The sequence below is a fragment of the Mya arenaria genome, chromosome 6 (assembly GCF_026914265.1).
Source record: "Mya arenaria isolate MELC-2E11 chromosome 6, ASM2691426v1".
NCBI classification, from domain to species: domain Eukaryota; kingdom Metazoa; phylum Mollusca; class Bivalvia; order Myida; family Myidae; genus Mya; species Mya arenaria.
Genome location: NC_069127.1, coordinates 48,809,812 through 48,831,466, shown reverse-complemented (window position 1 = coordinate 48,831,466; position 21,655 = coordinate 48,809,812). Strand labels below are relative to the sequence as shown.

General features: G+C 35.7%; 1 protein-coding gene across 3 annotated transcripts in view; it reads left to right on the top strand.

Annotated features, from left to right (window-relative positions):
* Positions 1 to 21,655, top strand: part of LOC128238911 (potassium voltage-gated channel subfamily KQT member 1-like) — an 82,067-nt gene that overhangs the window by 36,839 nt on the left and 23,573 nt on the right. For all 3 annotated transcript variants that reach the window (XM_052955226.1, XM_052955225.1, XM_052955224.1), the window contains 5 exons: positions 860 to 1,123; positions 2,902 to 2,992; positions 6,347 to 6,473; positions 18,718 to 18,796; positions 19,989 to 20,085. In XM_052955226.1, the coding sequence (XP_052811186.1) occupies positions 888 to 1,123; positions 2,902 to 2,992; positions 6,347 to 6,473; positions 18,718 to 18,796; positions 19,989 to 20,085 (630 nt within the window). In that variant the 5' untranslated portion in view covers positions 860 to 887. The remainder of the gene's footprint in view (positions 1 to 859; positions 1,124 to 2,901; positions 2,993 to 6,346; positions 6,474 to 18,717; positions 18,797 to 19,988; positions 20,086 to 21,655) is intronic.

The window sequence follows — 21,655 nt, the reverse complement described above, 5'->3', positions numbered from 1 at the left end:
GGTCATAGAGTGAAAGGTCAAGGTCACAACTCATTGAGCATTAAAATACATCATATTTACTTATTCCCTGCTGCTAAGAGGATACATGATTGTTTATCTGCAAAAATCAGTCATCCTCTGAACATGATTAAAAACTGTTCCTACCATTCATAATTTTACTTTGAATGGTCATAATCTTAAAACTGCCTCAAAGGCATCCAAAATCAATGACAAAATCAGCTGTCATTTTGGTCCTTGCATATTTCATTCAATTGTCCAAATAGTCATAACAACATGGCGCTCATGGGGCGCATAATGTTTGACAAACATCTCTAGTTTATTGTGGCTACAATGCTTCTGGTGCTTTCTCTCTTGTGTTTGGATAAATTGGGTGCCACAAAAAGGGATTACTTTTGATACAATATATATCTTTTACTTCTAATTTTGTAGTTTTAAATTTTTGTTCAATATCTAACTAAAACTGGAAATCAGCTGGTCCAGATTGAACAATTGTATTACATCTTACAACAGCACACTTTTTCAAATTTTGGTATGAGTTGAGTAATATTTATTCTCATTTTAAAGCTTTTCTGAAATTTAAAGGCAATTATCTTAAGTGATAATAATGATGAAAATATATTTTTGGGAAGTAAAGTTTTAGTAAGTAATTTGGCTAAATTTGAAACAAAATGCTTAAATAGTCTGTTATGCTTAAAATAATTTTCATTTTTGAGAAATTTGGAAAATCTTGAAAAAATCCACAAAGAAATTAAACCTTATGGTTAATTTATGGTATTAAATATCTTATTTTTCTTCAGCATAAGTAGAGCATTTCAATTGCCTTATGTTGTCTATAAATTGTGTCCAATTTTCTTTCCAGGAAGTAGGGAACGGCAGCAACATCAGCCATGGGGACAAATACAAATCAAGGGATGGAGATCAAACATTTACAAGACCACTTCTCCTCAAAATTCCAGCAAGATGCCTTGTCTTCGTTCGAGAAACCGCCTGAAACCGAAAAGCTGATTTCCGAACAATATAGGATGAAAATACGGACATCGGTGAAGTCAACGATCCAGGGGAAGGTTTATAATTTCCTCGAACGACCAACGGGATGGAAATGCTTTATATATCATTTTACTGTGTAAGAATGGTACATTTCACTTTATTTATCCTCAGACCTGAAATAATTAATTTGCCATCCATTTTATTTTGTGTAATGTTTTAATGACAGTAGATTTTTTAAATTTTAATAGCATTTTTCAGTAACTCCATCAGAAATAGTATTTAAAATCTAGTAAAATATCAATTGATTTATTATCTTAAGAAGCATAATGGCATTGCATATTTTTAACCTGCAGAAATTGGACTTCTATAAAAAAAACTTCAAAACTAAAAAGATCTCGTTAATATAAGGAATGTCTTGTATAAAGACCACCTCAGTTGATGCTAATTTAATTACATTTAAGGCCACATATAGCTAGCTAGTTTATTAAGTGTTTCCCTACCCTCACTTTTGGGTGTGGGTAGCTAGGCTGGTAGATTTTCTACTTGACCACATCCCTAAATTATGAAAAAACAAAAATATACAAATGAAGCCATAAAAAAATTGGAGCGCGAAAATAATTCTGAGTCAGTCGGAAAACGCCAAAGAAACTATTATATGAAGCCTTACGAGGTTGTTACTATTAATTCAATGCTAAATTCCGATTATGACAGCCCTCGAAAACTACTGACTTTGTTAAACAAACAATATATTTACTCAAAGTATGCATTAATGTTGTTTGCCTTATGGCTATCATGATAAAGTAAAATCCTTCCTTGGTTTATATAACATGAATATTTATAACAGGGTTGACCAGCATCATGTCAATTGGCGTAGATCTAGCATTATGATTAGATGGTAATTTGTATGAAATTAACTGTTATGACAGCAGATGTCTCATAAGTTATCAGATCTATGGTAAATGCCATATTAACATTGATCAATGCACTCGTATATTTATATGCACTTGGATGTTCGATTGATGCTGGACAAAAAGTTATTACATAATTTTTCAAAAAATGATGTCAAGATGTACGTGACACTTGTGCCATCAAAGTACTATAGTAATGGTGTTACTCTGTAGAAATTATAACAACCTTTTTTGTAAATGTTGAGATAATTTTGACTTGCGTCAAGTACCAATATATATATATGTGTGTTGTCAAGGATACCAGACATCTAGATGTAGCAATTGATGAAAAACGTAATATTTCTACCTTCAATGATGATTGCATTGAGCTTTATTTGTACCAAATTTCAAACATTTTCAACACATTTGTTCAGTTGATGTAAAATTTCCACGAACATCCCAGACACTACCCTCATACATTGAAGCAATCACATGAATCTTTACTTACAGAAAAAACAACTAAATTAATATTGTAACTGCTGGCAAAGAAATGTTTTCTTAGGTTTTTAAACGTATGTAATATAAATTGGCTAGTTTAGAAAAAATAAGTGAAAGACATTAGGTTTAAACCCTTTCAAGGAATCTTAAAGGTCATGCGCATCTTATATATGTTATGCTATAACATGACCATTGCAAAATATGATTTACATGTGTGTTGGCGTCTGTTTGCTCATTATTTGAATGCTCTTGGTGGAAGGTTATTATGATTCTGAAAGCAAGTTTTATTTTTAGCTTGTTTGTTTTACAAACACAAGAAGTTGAGGTATTGTCATAACCTTGGTGTTGACAGCATGACAGCATGCAAAAACATCAACCTTGGCCATAACTCTAAATCCATTATATATATTCAAATAAAACTTGGTATACATATTGAGTTATATCCCTTTTTAACTGAAAAACAGCCAATAAGTGTTGGCAGTCCCTCAATGGCACTCTTGTTAGCTCATATCCTACTTCTATGTTGCAGGTTCATGATGGTTTTAGTGTGTCTCATCTTTAGTGTATTGTCCACCATTGACCAGTATGCCGACTTCGCCAATGAAACCCTCTTCTGGATGGTAAGAGATTAGCTAGTGTTTGTGAACCACTTCATAGGTCAGTGGTAGAGCAGCTGCTTCTGGAGCTGGAGATCCTGGGTTAAATACCCAACCACGTTATACCAAAGACGATTATGAAAACTGTACCAGTGGCTTGCTTCATGACCCTTGCCTGGCACTTGGCTTTGAGGGTTGTCTTGGAAACTTGAAGTACTCAGTACTATTATAATATAAGTTATATCTGGGAAATTTGTCTCCAATGTATCATGCTTTACACTGTGCATGTTAGTTTAACTTTAAACACTATATTTTACAACGAAGTTATGATAACATGTACTGGGGTAGTCACTCTCGTTGGCAAGAGTGTGGTCTTGTGTTGTGGGAGAAACCGGAGTGCCTGGAGAAAATCCACTTCTCTGGCTTGCTGACCACTAACCAAACTCACATTAACTGGAAGGCCAGGAATTGAACCGGGGTCGCTTTGGTGAGAAGCGAGTGTGATAACCACTAAGCTAACCAGACAACCAATGCAAGTGATAGGACCAGAGGGGGTCTGTTCTTAAAACTAAGAGATAGGGTGATTCACCTGGAAGTCCCATTACAAATAAGGATATGGTACTCCAATAGGCTATCTAAAGGTATCCTGAATGGCCTTGGCTTCATCACTTTTTTGTGCGTTATTGTTCACCAATAATTATAATTTCAAACATTATTTATGGGAAATGGGGGTTTAAAAAATGCAAGGTTGACTTTTGAATGAATACCAAATCTTTATATATTGCTTATTATCCAGTGAAACTTCTGATATTGTAATATGTGTAAATTAAACTTTTATTTTGCTGTAATGTGCTGATTGACACAGAAATAGCATTTGCATCCTTGTATTTTATGTAAAAGCCTTACAAAAGCACTTCATGAGACACACGTCTCAAACTTTTCTGTCATAGTAAAGCACGAAGCCATGTTGCACAGTGTATGGCATGCAATTTCTGTCTTTTACAGGAGATAGAAAACGATGGTCATTTTGCAGATTGCTTTGCATTGATTTCCTAAAGAAAATGCGATGTCATTTTGTTATTTACCTACAGTAACTTTGCAGATTAAGTTATGATATTGTTTTATATCAAAGGATAAAAATAAACAATGTATAAGATGGATGCTGTCAACAGGATTCATCCATTTTTTGCAATTAGTCTGTAAAATGTTCAAAGATTTTTGGCTTTTTAATTTTTGCTTATCTGTCTGACTTTCTTCCTAATGTAAAATATTTGCTGACATCCATTGGCATCGTCACTCTTCAACAGTTGTTTACTTGGTGTAAATGGACATCACAGATGCATGAGAAAACGATTGCTGGCTAAATGGAGTTTTCAGCCAGCATACTTGAGCCTTAACGATTAGCAAACAATAGTGTTTTTTTTTATGTTTGAGAATCATGCAGGTTCATAAACAATAAGGCTTGGTACCTCATTTCTTGGGCTACTGTCAATTTCAATATAAAAATGCAAATGGTCATGTATAATAATTTTAGCTTGGCTCTATAGTTATGAAAAACCAAATGAAAAAAAATGAAAACCACTATATTTAAAATGGAGTTAAAAAAAGATTTACAATTGTTCTTGACATTCAGATATAATAATGGTTTCGTTATATTCTTATCAATTTGTTTGCTTGTCTGTTGGTCTTCTTAAGAAATTATGTTCCTCAATTTTTGTTAAGCAAGTCCACAGTATCACTCTGACTGAAGTTCAAGACGAGTTAGTGACTAATTTAGGGTACAAAATTCAGTCCCATTTCTCATCCCAAAATATAATTTATACTCTTATCCCCAATATGAAGATTCACTTTTTGACTTCTAAAGAGAAGAGTTTTGTTGATAAGAAACTTCAGCAAAACAAATCAACCCCCTCCCCTCAAAAAAAGGTACAGCCGTATAACTGGCTTTCACTTTTCTATTCATAGCTTGTATAAAAACTTATATGTTAACTTTTTGTATTTTTTGCAAAGCCGAAATTCCCAAATTTAGTCAAAATTTAATGCATTTTTCCCCAATCAGAGAGGCCCTGGTAAAACAAGAGTTTTTTGACCGGAGCTATGCCCCTTTATTAAATGTTAAATGAGAAAATGGATGAGTATTTGCATCTGCTTCCAGTTCACCTCATTGTCAGTTTAAGATAATAGCCAAAATAGTTGTGGCATTGTTGTCGTCATCATCATGCAAACAATTTAGTCTTGGACATAATTCTAAAATGAAACTTGGTACACATGTTGCCAGAGAAAATACACACATGTCTTAAATATCACTTTAATAAATGCTGAGTTATGTACCTTGTTTGTAATAGAAAACCTCCCATAAGCATTATAAGAGTTTGCTCATTATGGCCATCTCCTACTTGATTTATATGTCAATGAAAAAGATGCCTCCAAGCATATTGGTCTATCTTTTCATTTTGTCTAAAATGAGAAGACATTGATGTTAGATATGTTGCAGTAAAGGTTGTAATTCTGATAAAATTGCAGTTATGCAGTCTTGTATTTCAATGGTAAACAATATAAGCTACACACTCACAGATTTACGGTTTTGACAACCTTTTTTTTTTGTCTTGGAATGAGCCAATTTTTGCGTAAATATCCGCAAACCAGTGATATAAGACTACTGACAAAAGATAAGATCGCAGATTTTAATATTTCCGGTCGAAAAGTAATGTTTTATGGCTATGTTGAAAAGTAATGTTTTATGGCTATAAAAGTGTTACTGACGGTTTAAGAAATATGCATATATATATATATAATTATAAAAAAAAATAACTTTAATGTGAAAATCTGCGATCTGATTTTTTGTGAGCTGAGTCTTGGGTATATAACTGGCTTCCATGCATTTTCGCATAAATTCGTTCCAAGGCAAAAAATAATAAAAATGTCAAAATGTTCTAGCTGTGAGAGAGCAGCTTTAAAGCTGCATTAGACACAGATCAGCAAAATTTGGGGAAAAAACAACAAATAGTCCTTTTCCAGCAATAATGTTTCATGGTTGATTGGATTCCAATGAAACCGCAACCCAAAATTGTTTTAATGAATTATATTGTAGAGATTTATAATTATGTGAGGAAAACTAATGCTAAGAATGGATGGCTGTTGCCAAACGGAATAACTGCCACTTTAAATCCTATGCTTAAATATTGCATGAAAGCTTGGCAGTTACATTGTAGCAGTGGAGGTAACCATTATTTGTCACCAAAGAGATCTTTGAATCAGTTCCTTATGGACATGTTTCTTATAAACGCCAGCTGTATGGATTTTTGCTTCAGAAACATATTAGGGAGGGAGAGAGATGCTTTGTCCATGTTTTGTAATATTTCTTTTTATTATTTTCAGGAGATAGTTCTGGTTGTATTTTTTGGCCTCGAGTACTCAGTTCGACTTTGGTCAGCTGGATGTCGCAGCAAATACATTGGCATACGAGGGCGATTCCGCTTCGCCAGAAAACCAATCTCCATCATAGGTTTGTACCCTGGTTCCATCAGATAGAGAGAGGATTTCCCTGGTGTTTTTAGAGAGTAATACGTTCATCATTTTTTTTTTAAAGCAAAACAAAATTCAACAATCTGGGTTTTCAATTGATAAATTTACCGACAACAATATACCCATATATATAATCTTCTTGCTGATGCCATTTTTAAGCTTGTCTGCTTTTGCGAAGAAGATGTCGAGGTATTGTTATTGCCTCGATGTCATTGTTAACAATGACTAATTCAACACACAGTTGGCATGGTCATTGTACAAAAACTTTAATGTTGGTCAGTACACAAAAACTGGTCAAGATATTTAAACAATCTTGATACAAATGTCCGAAAAGACATTTATTATACACATGATGCATATCAAGGCTTTAACAATTGTTCCCCTTGTTGGAGAGAAAAATAGACAACAGACCAGCAATGGCATTCCATATCTGCGCTCTTTATAATTGTAGATTTTAAATTACACACAATTTTTTTCTTCTTGTATCAGAATTCCAATTTCGACTTGAAATGCAGAGATTCTATTTCTAATAAATATCAAAGTTATAAAGTGCATGCTGCCATGTAATGAAAAGAATGAATAATATATTTGCTGAAGATTGGGAAGATGCACGTCCGTTATATGGTTATTTTCTAGGAAAAGTGCAAATATTAGATTCTCTAAAAATCAATGCCTTAAACAAAGCTTTTACATTTGTTAAAGAGTTTTAGAGAAGTTTTAAATAATTAACAATTGTCTGCCGCAACTTGTTCATTTGTTTAATAAATTGTCTGAATAAAAGATATGGACATTTCGTTATCGTATGTAAACACTAAAATTGAAACCTTTAATTGATAGAACATGAAAAATGATTAAATATATTGTTATTTGTATCGTGCAAACAAATTATACTGGACAAAACTTCAAAAACATTACAAAGATCACTTTCAAATTTTAGCAAGCTAGGCCATTAATTGCTATGGTAGAAAGGTATGAGGTTACTAGAGTTAAAAAATGCAAGGCAGCAATGATAATCATTATAGTTAAAAGGATGAGTTTAATCAAGTTAAAGGATAAAGCAACGCAGAAATTAATGTACAGGAGCCTAATGAGGGAAGGAGAGTGTATGAGGCTTGGACTGCTATACAATGTATGCATGTTTAACAACAAGAAAGACAACTTGGGATTATGAAACACATTAGTATGCAAGTTGAAAGAATACCCAATGCAAATGATGGGGGGGGGGGGGGGTATCAAGGATTTGACGTTAGAGGGGGCATAACTTAAGTGGGTTGGTATTTGACTTACACCCCTCCCTCAGAACCGAAGTGTTTTTGGTTTAAAGTTTTGGCAGGGGGGTTTGGTGGTACTGAAATAATGCATTTTGAGCGTTTAAAATTTCTCGTAATAAATAAAAAGTAAATATGGATGATTTTAGGGGGGACTATGCCAGGTGCCCCCCACCACCCATTCCCCTGGATTTGCTAGTGAGCACAAAATATATTAACCTGGTGTAAAATGTGCACAATGTGCATAATAGTGATTGGAGCACTTAAATAGAATAGATAGAACAATGGGTCGTGTTGATTAAACTTTTCCTACCAGTTTGCATAATGATTAAAAAAATATGATTAAATTTCTCGCAAATGTGATCAAAGTTAATTATTCGGAAATTTCCGGGCTCTCACATTGCCCATTGGTTTCCCAGGGGGAGTATCAGGAGGATTTCATTGTTATCAACATTGATTTTGATGTTATGATTTATATTTGATTATCGTTTTCTACATTCTGTTACTAGGAAGGGTAAAATCTAATGGTATATTGATTGGAATTGTAATGAGTTGGTATTCGATGATAAATAAAGCAGATGATTTGAAGTTATATAAATTAAATTTAATTAAAGTCTAGGCTTAGCTTTAGAAGACTTTGATTTTTTGCCTCAAACTTGGTATAGAAAAGTGGCATATGAAGCAGGATTTAGGGTTAGTTTGTAACATTCAGGTTGTATGTATTTATTGTAAAGGTTGTTAATATAATGAGTATCACTCTCAAGATTAAACATTTTAAGCTTGCCTGGAAATATGTAGAGGTTTAAATTGTCACAAAGAAATGGTTCAAGGTAATATTGTACTTAAAAAATAAATGGTTTGATGAGACACAGTCGCATAATCACTTTTTTACGTACTAACAACCTTTACTTTTTTAGTGGTCTACATACTGTGGTGTAGACTACCTACTAAGAAGGCCAGCCATTGTTTATATTTACCGAATAACCTGAATAAAATCAATAACGGCTGATCACTGCTGATTTACTGAAATAAATGATTTGGCAAATTTGAAGTATACCCACTTCTCATTGGTCAGAAAAATATGTTGGCCACTAAAACCAACATAAAAATTGTCAATGTTTGTAGCATTAATGAATCTGAAAATACTTTTGTTGAGTCTACATCATGAATTTGAAGCATAAAACATTGTTTTTAATTACCATGGTAAAGACAGATTATACGCATTAGTATATTAATTATTACTCTGGCTTAAATATGTATTAGAAATGTATGTCTCATATAGCATTTACTATATAGTAAACAAACCAGAAAAAAACATACATCTTAAGCCTGAAATAATTGGCATCAGCTGGTAATACATTAGCACAAAATTGCCAGTCCAGTATTCAATCATTTTAATGAACTTTTTCTTCTTCAGGAACATCTGTATGAGAACATTGACCATATAATTGCTTAGAACTTTTTGTCTCTGGCTCAGTTCAGAACTCCAGACTAGAAATTGCCTTGCTAATCACATCCTGCAAATTAATGGATAAAAAGTATTGCTTGAAAATAAAACTGCCACCAATGGTCTCCTATATATGTTTCACGACTCGGCTCTTTCCTTCTTGACGATGGCTAGCAATGATTTGAAGCCATAAACTTTCATGATGTTTTCCTTATATGACATTGTCTTTATGTGTGTCTTTGCATGGGGTGAATATTAAATATCACAGGATTGCATGTAAGGAAAAAAAAAATACCCAATGTAAAATTTGCACCAGGGTACGTATAATATAAGCCCTGGAGTGCCAAATATCTATTTATGGGGAGTACAAATAATTTTTGAACTTATTAGAAAAACCTAATGAGAAATAAATGTCCAGATTATTTATATTCTATTTTTTTAAAAGGAATGTTCTGGATTCTGTAAATTTTAGAAGGTTTTTGAAATGTAAATAAAAGCTGTGGGTAGGGGGCGTGGTGGGCAGGCATGAAGCATCAACAATTGGTGTTCAGGTTGTAACTTTGTCATGAACGGAAGGATCTGTAAATAGCTGGGCACAAATATTCTCCATAACACCGTGTGTCACGTATAAGACCCATGTCTACAGATCGAAGGTCAAGGTCACACTTAAGGGTCGGTCATTTGTTAAAAGGCCTTGTACTTTATGCTCAAGTTTAATTAATGTACATGTTTAGAGAGATTTTGAAATAACTTGACGCAAACATTTTCCATGACAAGACCATAATGTGATGCTTAAAATTGTGCTGTATGTCAAGGATCAATATCACACTTAAAGCTGCACTCTCACAGATTGAACGTTTTGACAACTTTTTTATTTTTTGTCTTCAGGAACGAGCAAATTTTTGCGAAAATCCATGGAAACCAGTTATATAAGACTGCTGACAAAAATAAGATCACAGATTTTTATATTTAAGTTCAAAAATTGATGTTTTATGCATTTTCAAAACATTAATTTTGAACAAAAATATGAAAATATGCGATCTTTTGTCAGCAATCTTTTTATCATTTGTTTGCAGATATTTACAAAAAAATTTGCTCCAAGACAAAAAATAAAAAAAGTTGTAAAAATGGTATATCTGTGAGAGTGCAGCTTTAAAGGTCATTTGTCCAAATGCTTTGTGTTTTGGTTAATCTAAGCTGTAACTTGATTGGCCCAGCAGCATGCATGAATTTGAAAATGATTTGGCACAAATGCTTGCCAAGAGTACTCAGGCTAAAGGTCAAGGTCACACCTTAAGGTAATGGTTTAAAATTAAAGGTTTTTCAGTCAAGAATCAACAGTTACCTAATTGGTCATGCATTTGAGGAATTTAAAATAAATATACCGTAAATGAGTGGGTTTTAGACGCACTTTTTTCCCTCAGATTTTGATGTAAAAAAATGCCTGCGTCTAATAACCAGTAACAAGCTTTTGAACTTTTTTTCTGAGGTCGATATCAGACTGAGCGTTTGTTTAGATCTATGTAGAAAGGGATGTTACTCGCGTCATATCGATCGAGTATATCCGAGTTAAAACTGCAGTTGAAGATCGGGGTACGGTATATCATAGGACGTTTATAATTTAAATAAAATATTGTACGATTAAAATTATTAACATTATTCAATATTATTTTGAATATAACAATAATTAAACATGCATATAAAGAAGCAAAGTTGTGCACTGTCAACATATTTTTTTTCAGTTGTATGATAAGGTGTGAAAAACTCGCACTGCCTTTAAACCTGTTTAACATACCAACACTACAAACTGTTGCGATAATGGTCTTGTTTTTTCGCACTTTGCCACCACGTTCTTTATTCTTTTCTGTGACATGTTGACATTTTGAGAACAAACCCGTACAATATAAGGTTTTTGCATAACTTCACTTTTCATTCTCGACAGGTTATCGTTTACAAAATACTGTCAGAAAGAAATCTTACAAATTGACATATTAAAAGATACTTTTCAGTGCCATCGAGCAACAAATTGTCACACACGGTCCTTTTCAGTGCCTATCTTACTGCTTCCCATCATGGGAAAAGTGCGTACATCGTACACAGCACGAGAAAAGCTAGCTGTCATCAGCTATGCTGAAGAGCACAGCAATTGTGCAGCGGTTCGCCAGTACACCATGAATGAAGTCAACGCACAAATTAATGGCCATGACAAAGACGAGAAAAGCCAATCGGGGCATGGTGGCGCTCTATCCCACTATTGAGACGGCTATTCTACAATACGTCAAAGAGCGAAGAGAGGGGGGTGTGGCCGTATCAACGATTGATATCCATCTTGAGGCTATGAAGTTGGCCAAGACACATCAAGTTCAATCATCCTTCAAGGCATCGACAACATGGGTCCGCACCTTCATGAAACATCAACAGCTGTCCATCCGAAGACGTACTCACATCAGCCAGAAGCTGCTAGAAGATTTTGAGACTTAAATCACAGAGTTTCAGCGATTTATTATCCGCCAAAGGAAAACCACCGGCTTCCCACTCAGCCAAATAGGCAACGCCAACCAGACTCCACTGACGTTCGACATGCCTGCATCAACAAAGTTGAATGCCCTTGGATCTAAGACTGTAACCACACATACAACGGGAAACGAAAAAAAACAGATTTACTTTGATGTTAGCTTGTACAGCTGACGGAGGCAAGCTCCCACCATACGTTATATTTAAGAGGAAAACTATGCTGAAGAATATCGAGTGGCCAGCAGGGATCCATGTTTGTGTGCAGGAAAAGGCTGGATTGACCAGGCTCTTTGCTACATCTGGATGAAAACTGTTTGGACCTGCATCGCTCTCTTCTGGTCCTGGATGCCTTCAGGGCACACACAACCCCCGGAATGAAAGAGTTGATGAAAGAGTCGAGGACATCTCCTGCTGTCATTCCTGGAAGGGTGACATCCATACGTAACAGTCCCTAGATGTCTCCATAAATAAGCCGATGAAAGTGGCACATCGATATAAATGGAACTACTGGATGGCCGGTGAAAAACACTCGTACACAAAGACCGGACAGAGAAAGAAACCTGAACTAGATCAAATCTGTGCTTGGATCGTGGACACATGGAAAGAGCTGGATCCAAAGATCAATGTATATGCGTTTAAGAAATGTTTCATTTCATACGCTATGGACGAGACCAAAGATGACACCATAATGTGAGAAGTTTGTTAAGAAACCAGTGCACCAACCGACAGACGAGGCAGCCAACGAAGAAGAAGACGATAATGGTTGCGGTTACTACACTGACAGGACGACCAAAGACATGACTGAGGTTGAAATGGAGCATTCCTTCCAGAGCGACAACAATGACGAGGGCTTTGAGGAAAGTGACTTAAGGTTAAGCGAATTACATTTTATGTGCTTTTTGTGCAGTTTGTTTATGTGCTGGTTGAATGTATTTCATTTTTAATAATTTGTTATGTTTTATAAAATATGAAACAAATAAAAATGAAACATATTTTGCTTTGTATTATCATGGTATGGTTTTAAAGATAACCATCGCCATTTTCCTGAATTTTTTTTTTTTCGTCACTGTTAACAAACATGGTGGCCGTAATTGGCAGTTGATTTTGACATTTTTTTCTATGCGTCCTTTATCCCAAAACATAGATTAAAAGTTTTTTTCTCAGATTTTCATGGATTTTTTTGCCTGCGTCTTATACCCCCTTAATCGTCTTATACCCAGTCATTTACGGTAACAAATAAAATATCACTAATTTAAAGGTCAAGGTTACACCTTAAGGTCATAGTTTAAAATTGATAATATTTTTTTTCAGACAAGACTCAACAGTTACTTATAATTGGCCATGTGTTTGAAGAATTCAAAATAACTTTTTCAGACAAGACTCAACAGTTAGTCTCAACAGTTACTTATAATTGGCCATGTGTTTGAAGAATTCAAAATAACTTTTTCAGACAAGACTCAACAGTTACTTATAATTGGCCATGTGTTTGAAGAATTCAAAATAACTATAACAAATAAAATAATATAAGTACGTTAAAGGTCAAGTCAAACCTATGGTCTTTGGTAAAATAACAGGCCGCACTCAAAGCTTGCATTTAGGTTCTCTTGTTTTAACATAAAGAAGTTTATAAACATTTTGGAGTTTCCCTTTTCCATCTGTATATGCTGATCCATCACTTATTTAATTTGGCAACAACCATTCTTTGCACAAAGGTTGAAAACCTTGTCTTCTTAAGTTTTCAAAATAGCAAAAAAATTGTGTCCACTGTCTGAAAAATGAAAAAAATACATACCGGTAATATTTTAAAAAAAATTGCATGTATTGACTTTGATTAATGTTTTCACATCTGGCTTATATAATTGTGTACCCTGGTGATGCAGTGCTATGTTAGATTAAAGAAACAACCTGAAACATTAAATATCACATGTTACAATTTTTAGCTGGACTATTTGAAGAATACGTGATGGCACCTTGTTAAAGATTTAGGGCAAGTCGGCATTTTCACTTATAACTCCACTTAACCCTTCATTCAATTCTCTTAAGGCTTACATGGGTTTGTGCTTGGGGCCCCTAGGGTCAAGGTCACCTTTACTAAAAAGAGGTATACGTTTGGTACTGGATAACTTAAGTTAGGGTTGTCATATTGTGACCAAACTTGGTAGTATTTAAAAGAGGTTAAGGAGAACTTCCATGGGATTGTGTTTTCGGCCCCTCTGGGCCAAGGTCACTGTTACTAAAAATAGGAAAAACAGTTGAAATTGAATCTCACAACAAAGGATGAAGTTCTTCTTTCAATCAGGTTTTCAAACCTGGTTTCGATGCACTTCCGCATTCTTGTTTACTTTTTAATTTGACTGTTTTTATTGCTTTGACAAGCACATATTACATCATTATTGTATTCATTTCTAAAACAAAGCAGCTTATAAATAGTCGAGGGCACTGTCGTATGACAGCTGTTGTTAGTGACACTTGACACAAGGGAGAAATAAGAGCATTATAAAATTGGATCTGGCATTACTTCTTGTGAATAATTTATATTGTGTTCATGTCATATCAGGACCTTCTCTTGGTCTAATGAGAACAGCCAAGAAAATAGACTCTTAAATCAATGGATAGTCTCAATATCATGAAGAAGCATTGTTGGATAACCCCTGTGCACTTGAACTATAATCAAGCTGCTATTGTCAAGTGCCACCATGATGTATTATCATTTGCCATAATGTATTATGTGCCTTAATGATGTATTATAATGTGGTGTGGGACACTGAATCATGATTATGGTTCTTGCAAACATCTGGTTTTGTGTTTTATGTGGAGGATACCCAGTTCTGAGATAATAATTGGCTTATTTTTCAGAAGCTTTTTTACCAATTGTTGTCAAATTCTGTAAACCTAGCATGCATTGTAGCTGTTGGTAACCTCAACTGGACCACAAGACAAAGAATTAATGAGTTAATTCTTACTGTTTGCTAAAATATGAAGAAGAGCCACAACTTGCAATGCCTTTATAGCTGCCGTCCACTACAGCCCCGATGCTTTGCAGAAGGGTTGTCGATAAAATTTTGCTAGTTTCGGAAACCTTTCAGGATCATATATCAATAAATGGGCGGAGCTTTGCCATCTGGTCCGTTCGTCATGTATTCGCATGCATTTGCTGAGCAGCATACGAAAGGTTGCGGTTTAAACGCTGAAACCTATCCGAAGTAGCCAAATGCGAAGCAGAAGAATACCGACATGTCCGGAATCGGCTCCCAAATGTTTCCCGATCGTGGGGAATGGTTGCAGTAACATTGCATGCTGAAGAGTTGCCGAATCGTTGGCGATAGAATGCTGAAATGTTGTGGAGTTGAAAGTCGGGGTATATAAACGGTGCCAAACTACTATTTTGTTATCAGTCGCTAGTGGGACACCATGGGGCTTGGATGTTTGAGGCCTTCACCTTGTACTTCAGTTTTAAATCCAAGCTGAAATGGATGCCATGCTTGCATTGTTTTTGAGACAGAGAAAAAGAAGACGTCATCGATGATCAGATGGGTCCGCCCCCTGGCTCACAGACGATAGGAGGCTTCACTATAGACAGTACAATACATTGATGTAAGAACTCCGAGATGAAGATCATTCAAACGGTATTTCAGGATCAGGCCAACAATGTTTGACGACATACTCCAGCGTCTAAGGCCTCACATTCAGAAAAGGACACCAGGTTTCGTAATGCCCTTCCTGCTGGCCTAAAGCTTGTGATGACGCTGAGGTACAATGCCTCTGGGGACACGTACGCTGTCTTGGCATATGACTTCCTTGTTGCTGCGGAAAGTTTATGCCATTTCATCCCAGAAGTGTGTACTGCTCTGCTTCAGGAGTATAAAGATGATGTTCTGGCCATTCCCAATACTCCAGAGGCCTGGCGTGAGTGGCCACCTAATTTAAGAGAAGGTGGAACATGCTCCATACTCATGGTGCCCTCGATGGCAAACATGTGGAAATCAAGAAGTTTGTATCACACTAAGAAGGGCTTTTTTAGCATAGTCCTTCTGGTGTTAGTCGATGCAAACTAAAAGTTATCTGGTATGACTGGGGGCATTGGCTTCATGTCAGACTTCCAGATCTTTAAAGATTCTGAATTGAAGGAATGTATGGCTAAATAATTACGAAGCCTCGCAGAAGGCTTTTCAAAGATGCCGAGTTAATGGGGATGGGTTTCCAAATGTCCCCAATGGTTCCCGATGGTTTTCCAAAGATCCCAAAGCCATCCCGAATAAAACCTTCGGCTTCCAAATTTTAAAACTTCTAAAATTTGGATGCCGAATTTTTTTCAATCCCGATTTGGCCCGAAGGTTTCCAGAAGTGTTAAGGATCGAAGGACACAGAACGAAGGGTTCCAGATCATCGCAAAGACATGCCGAATCATCCAGGTTTTGCGAATTCCGCTTTTGGGAACATACGGGGCCTAGTGGACGGCAGATATTATAGATGTCATCTTCAGGAGTAAATTCAGTTGTCAACCTTCTGTAGTTAGACCTAGGTTTTTTGATGGGAGGCTAAGTGTTTTCTCCAGGATTGATAAAATTAAGGCATGGTATTTTTTCCTAAAAAGGGTAAAAGAAGCAGGTCAACTTTTATAATTTATCCAAGAGGACACCCTGGTTTAATCATGCATAATATAAGTACTGCTATGATATAAATATTGATTATTTTAGTATATGGCTTATAAGCATCTGTATGAACCAGTTAGAATGCAATATTTTTTTTAAACCAGTTGACTATATAAAAGCCCATACTGGTTGTAAAAGAAGCAACTCCTGATACAAATTCTTGCTATACGTGCACAAGCCTCAATATATTCACAATCATCGATCTTAATTGCATTTCCTAGATGGAATATTCATAAATAAATCATGTCTAAATCTTAGGTGTAACAAAAGTGAATTTTGCAATGTCAAATTATTTCTTCCTAAATTGTATCTGAAGTGAACAAAAAATTTAAGACAACTAAGTACTGAAAACAATCAGAATTGCCTAAATGTACTTAATTAAATCAAGTGTAAGGCAAATCTTATTAAGATATGATGGGATTATAAGGGTATGATCAAGCTTAAATGTCACATTTAGCTCTGTTGTTTATTACTAGAAAATTGCTGACATTTTAGAACAAAATGGCATTTAAGATCACTGCCCTTATGAGAACGTTGATGAAAAAAATAATCAGAAAATCTTTCTGACAAAACAGTGGCCTCCCTGAATCTTCCATTTACTGACCTCGCAGACATAAGGAAATTGCTGATACTGTGGAACCAATCCTAACTCCAAGTTGATAGTTAACTTTACATAAACCCAACCAAGATGATTCCACATCTAAGCAGCAATCAACTGGTGAAAAATTATTTAGATTGCGAAATTCAAAGTAACCTCTAAAAAAGATTTGGAAAAACAGATTCCAGTCTCCTGATTTACTGATACCAGTGCATGGATCAGGCTAAACACTGGTAGTACAAATGGCAGACCAAATATATATGTCTGATATGTTTTCTTTCATAAATTTAACATTGCTTTTTTCATGCATTTTTATTTCCCAAAAAGTAAAAGCTCCAAAATATGAGATCGTGCAGGAATTAATGCATGTCTTGCCTTAGTAGGAGTCCCTCCTCGATATTTGGGATCCTTGGAATCCCGGGATCCCATTAATGCTGTACACTGGTATTAACTCCACCCCGATCCGTGATAGCTGTCCGAACTACTTAAGTTTCGTTAATATGATAAGACCAACAGACATACATAATTTTGTAACATAGTGCATATTCTGCGTACGTAAATGGATGAAGTATGTCAGGCTAGTTTCAGATTTTTCCTTCCCACATATAAATAACTGCCAGATAACGCACGAAAATTTGATACTCCTTCCACTTTCCTGCCAAATGAATTCATATAGGAAATATGTCATGACTCTGACCAAAATCCATTGTTGACCGTCTCCGTGGCCTAGTGGTTAAGCGTCCGCCTACGGAGCGGGAGGTCGTGGGTTCGATCCCTGGCCGCGTCATACCAAAAGACGTTAAAAATTGGTACAAGTAGCTCCCTTGCCTGGCGCTTGGCATTTAAAGGGTAGTGCTTGGAAAAGTGGTGTACTCAGTACTGGTTTAACCCAGGAAAGTTGTACCCCGTGTATCGGTGCTTTACACCGAGCACGTAAAAGAACCAAGGGGTCTCTTCGAAAAAGAGCTAGGGTATCGCACCCGGACTTCCTTGTATCCCACCACTGTCTCTTCAGCGTGCTGTCCCTTCAGCAAAAACAAAGGACCCCATTGGAAATAAGTGCTTGCACTTTCATGGGTTATCCTTGACCGCAGGGTCTGAAGAAATACATACATACATACATCGTTAATAAAACGTTGAACCATATCATTGGTTTAACATTGGGGCTCCGATGTTAACCTGATGTTGAATTATGGTTGCCGACATTGTGATGTAAATCCAACAGTGGTGCAACTTTAGTCTTACATCTAGTGTTTGCTGGGAAGGGTTCACTCATAGTATTAATCTCTTCAATGAACTTTCGTTATTCGAACAACACCCGAACATGTGCTCGAGTTCATGGCTGCATGGTTGGTGGCATCTGCTGCGATGGATATCAGAGTCACAACAAAACTATCAGATTGTGCTGACCTTACAATTTAAGATATTATTGGTGTGCCACTTAAGGGATATCTTCAAATAAGAACTTGGTGGGGTAATTTCAGATTTCTTTGAAATGTTCAATGTCTGGCTGTATAACATGAACATGCTGAATCACAATGAGAACCTGCCTTGTTTAACTGCTTGAGGAGCAATTGTCTTGTTGTTTTTTACAAATATTGGTAGAGGTTTGAGTCCCACCAAATATTTAACATTTTGTTCAACTTCATTTCCTTTTTAGGAAAAGTTTTTAATAACAAGATTGAAGATTGACATCTGAAAGGTGTTCTTGTGTCTCATGCTGATGATATAACTTTCTTTTTCAGATTTCCTTGTGGTAACAGCTTCAGCAGTTGTTTTAGCTGTTGGTTCCAATGGCCAGGTTTTTGCCACCTCAGCAATCAGGTAGTCAATTATTCATGATTTAAATTAGATTATTTATTTTTCAGGGAAAATGTTGTTCAACTGTCGTCAACAACAACAAACTGTTTTTGTAGAAAAGAGATGTTAAATCGTAACAACCAAAGAGACATTATTACATATATTGTAAAGAAAGTATACGAGATTTAAATTCACCATTATCTGCAAATAATGAGTAAATCAGCCTTGGTGTTGTTGTCAGTACCTTGTGGTGCTGTTTGCAGCTATTTAAATGTTGAGGATAACTCCGGAACTATTAAAGACATTCCACAGTATGATACACAAGCAGATAGTTGTTAAAAATGGTAACTCAACACTTACTTGTATGAGTGACTTCACTGAAATGAAAAGATGATGATGTCATTCGAACGTTAAGCCTATCCTAGCTTAAGCCTATCTTAGCTCGACTGTTCTAGAATAAGGAGAGCTATACTACTCACCCTGGCTTCAACATCATTTTCACACGTTGGTTTTAAAGTTTTGCATAAGGCACGCATAGGTAAATTAATCTCTGCAAAATCTTGATGTATTGCGTTCCGACTTTATACAACGGTACTCACCGATTCAGCCTTCATACATAAACAAGTTAGATAACTCTTTATTGCATATAATATAAATTATGGCTCTTTATTATTCAACATAGAAATTCTGGTTAAGGTTTTGCCCTTAATCTGATTTTACAATGATCCATGAATGATTCACCAAATCTTTACAATTTGAACTTAACGCAGCTGATAAAAGTCGAGCGCGCTGTCTATGACAGCTCTTGTGTATGCTTGTGTTATATTTTTATGTCTATTGTGCATGACAATTGATTTACTCTATTTAAAACTGTTTCATAACGAAGCAGTTCCAATTATAAGGAAATGTCATACTTGTTTTTTTTTTATGTAATATAATGGTGTTGTTATCTGGAACGCCTATAAAATTCTCCATTAAACATGTGATGGGTTACCTTTGGCATTTACCTTCTGTTAAACTGTTAATTATTGCCATGAGTTTGACTGTCAGTATATTTATATACATTGCTAGTGAGTTTTATCAACAGATATATCTGTCAAAAGTTTTAATAAACACCATTAAACAAGGATCAGCCTATCTTTCAGCTTATACAGAAGTTGTTCCCAACAAAAGTAATATTGATTTCACAGTATTTCTAAAAAACACTTTATTTCAGAGGTGTCCGATTTCTCCAGATACTTCGCATGTTACATGTTGATCGTCAAGGAGGAACTTGGCGACTTCTCGGCTCTGTTGTATACATTCACAGACAGGTAACACAATAATACCATCTTCACAAGTTATATTAGATCAGATCATGTACGATTGTATCTTAACCTAATTCATGGAATAACAACATTTGTGATATAGGGCTGAGCATTGTATGAAGGTCAAGGTCATATAGTAGTAGGAGCACAGGTAGGTGAGCTTTGTATGAAGGTCAAGGTCATTAAAGTTTGAGGAGTGCAGTGAGCTTAGTTTGAAGGTCAAGGTCATTGTAGTTTGAATTTTTGGTGGGCTTAGTTTGAAGGTCAAGGACATTGATGCTTGAGCAGTGGGTTGAACTTAATATGAAGATCAAGGTCATTGTAGTTTGAGTGGTTGAGTGAGTTTAGTATGACGGTCAAGGTCATTGAAGTTTTGAGTGGTTGAGTGAGCTTAGTATGAATGTCAAGGTCATTGTAGTTTGGGCGGTGAGTCAACAAGCTTTATGTGATGGTCAAGGTCATTGTAGTTTGAGCATACGGATGAGCTTAGACACCATCAAAATAATTGTATTCATGCAGATGACCCGATAATATTCATAGGCATAATCATCCAGAAGCATCTGTTCCATACAGCTACTCCTTAATCCAGAATTTAGCCTCCTATGTCATGATTGCTCATATGTAACCTTAGGCACACCAAAACTGTGGTGGATTTCTACTTTTTGGCCAGAAAGCAACAATGTTAACAACATTGAAGTTTTGAGTGTTTTCTTTTTATTGTTATTGAAAATAGGTCATCTTGAGGTCTAGGATGCCTGCTACTATACTGTCATGTTTTTTAGCTGCTTCATTGCAGTTTTACATAGATCTGTAACTGAATCTCATTTGACTCCAAAAAAACCATCAGTTCTGGTTATAACCCAGGTAATTGGCTTAGCAGTAGTTAATGTCAACTTGAAGTACATGCATGGAACATAAGACACAGATCCTGGTCTTAGTATAATTGCCAACAATGTCCTGTTTTAAGCCAATGTATCTTTTCTAGTCGATAAATAATAATAGGCTTTTATGTCCAACGGTAATACTTTGTTTCATTCACTGAGAAAGAGATCTGTCGTGGTATTTTGGTGACATTATTTAAAATCTGTCTGCTCAAGGCCATATTAATGTGTCTTTATGATGTCAAGTGCTTTTAGAGCAATAAATAGAGGAAAATAATCCCAACTGTCTGGTAAAGATTTCAAAACTACATTCCTCGGAACATTTTATTGCTTAATAGACTATTTACTAAAATTCTGTTGAAAACGTTAGTGCTTATTTATTGACAGTCTAGCTCACTTGCCCACAAACTGTTCTGAGAATAACACCTGGGATATGCATATCTTGGGGCTTTACTTATGAAACTTCACACATAGGTTTATGACAAACATGTAATTACTCATAGGCCATCACATCACTCTCTGTCAAATAATGGAAAGTAATGCCCTTTGTTATCCCCCGCCTTGAAAAGGCGAGGGGATATAGTAATGGTAGGCCCGCTTCCGTGCTTGCTTCCCTCTGTCCGTCCCACATTCATTTCTTTGCATCTCCTCTTACATTTCTCATGCGATTTCTACCAAACTTTCAGAGATTGATG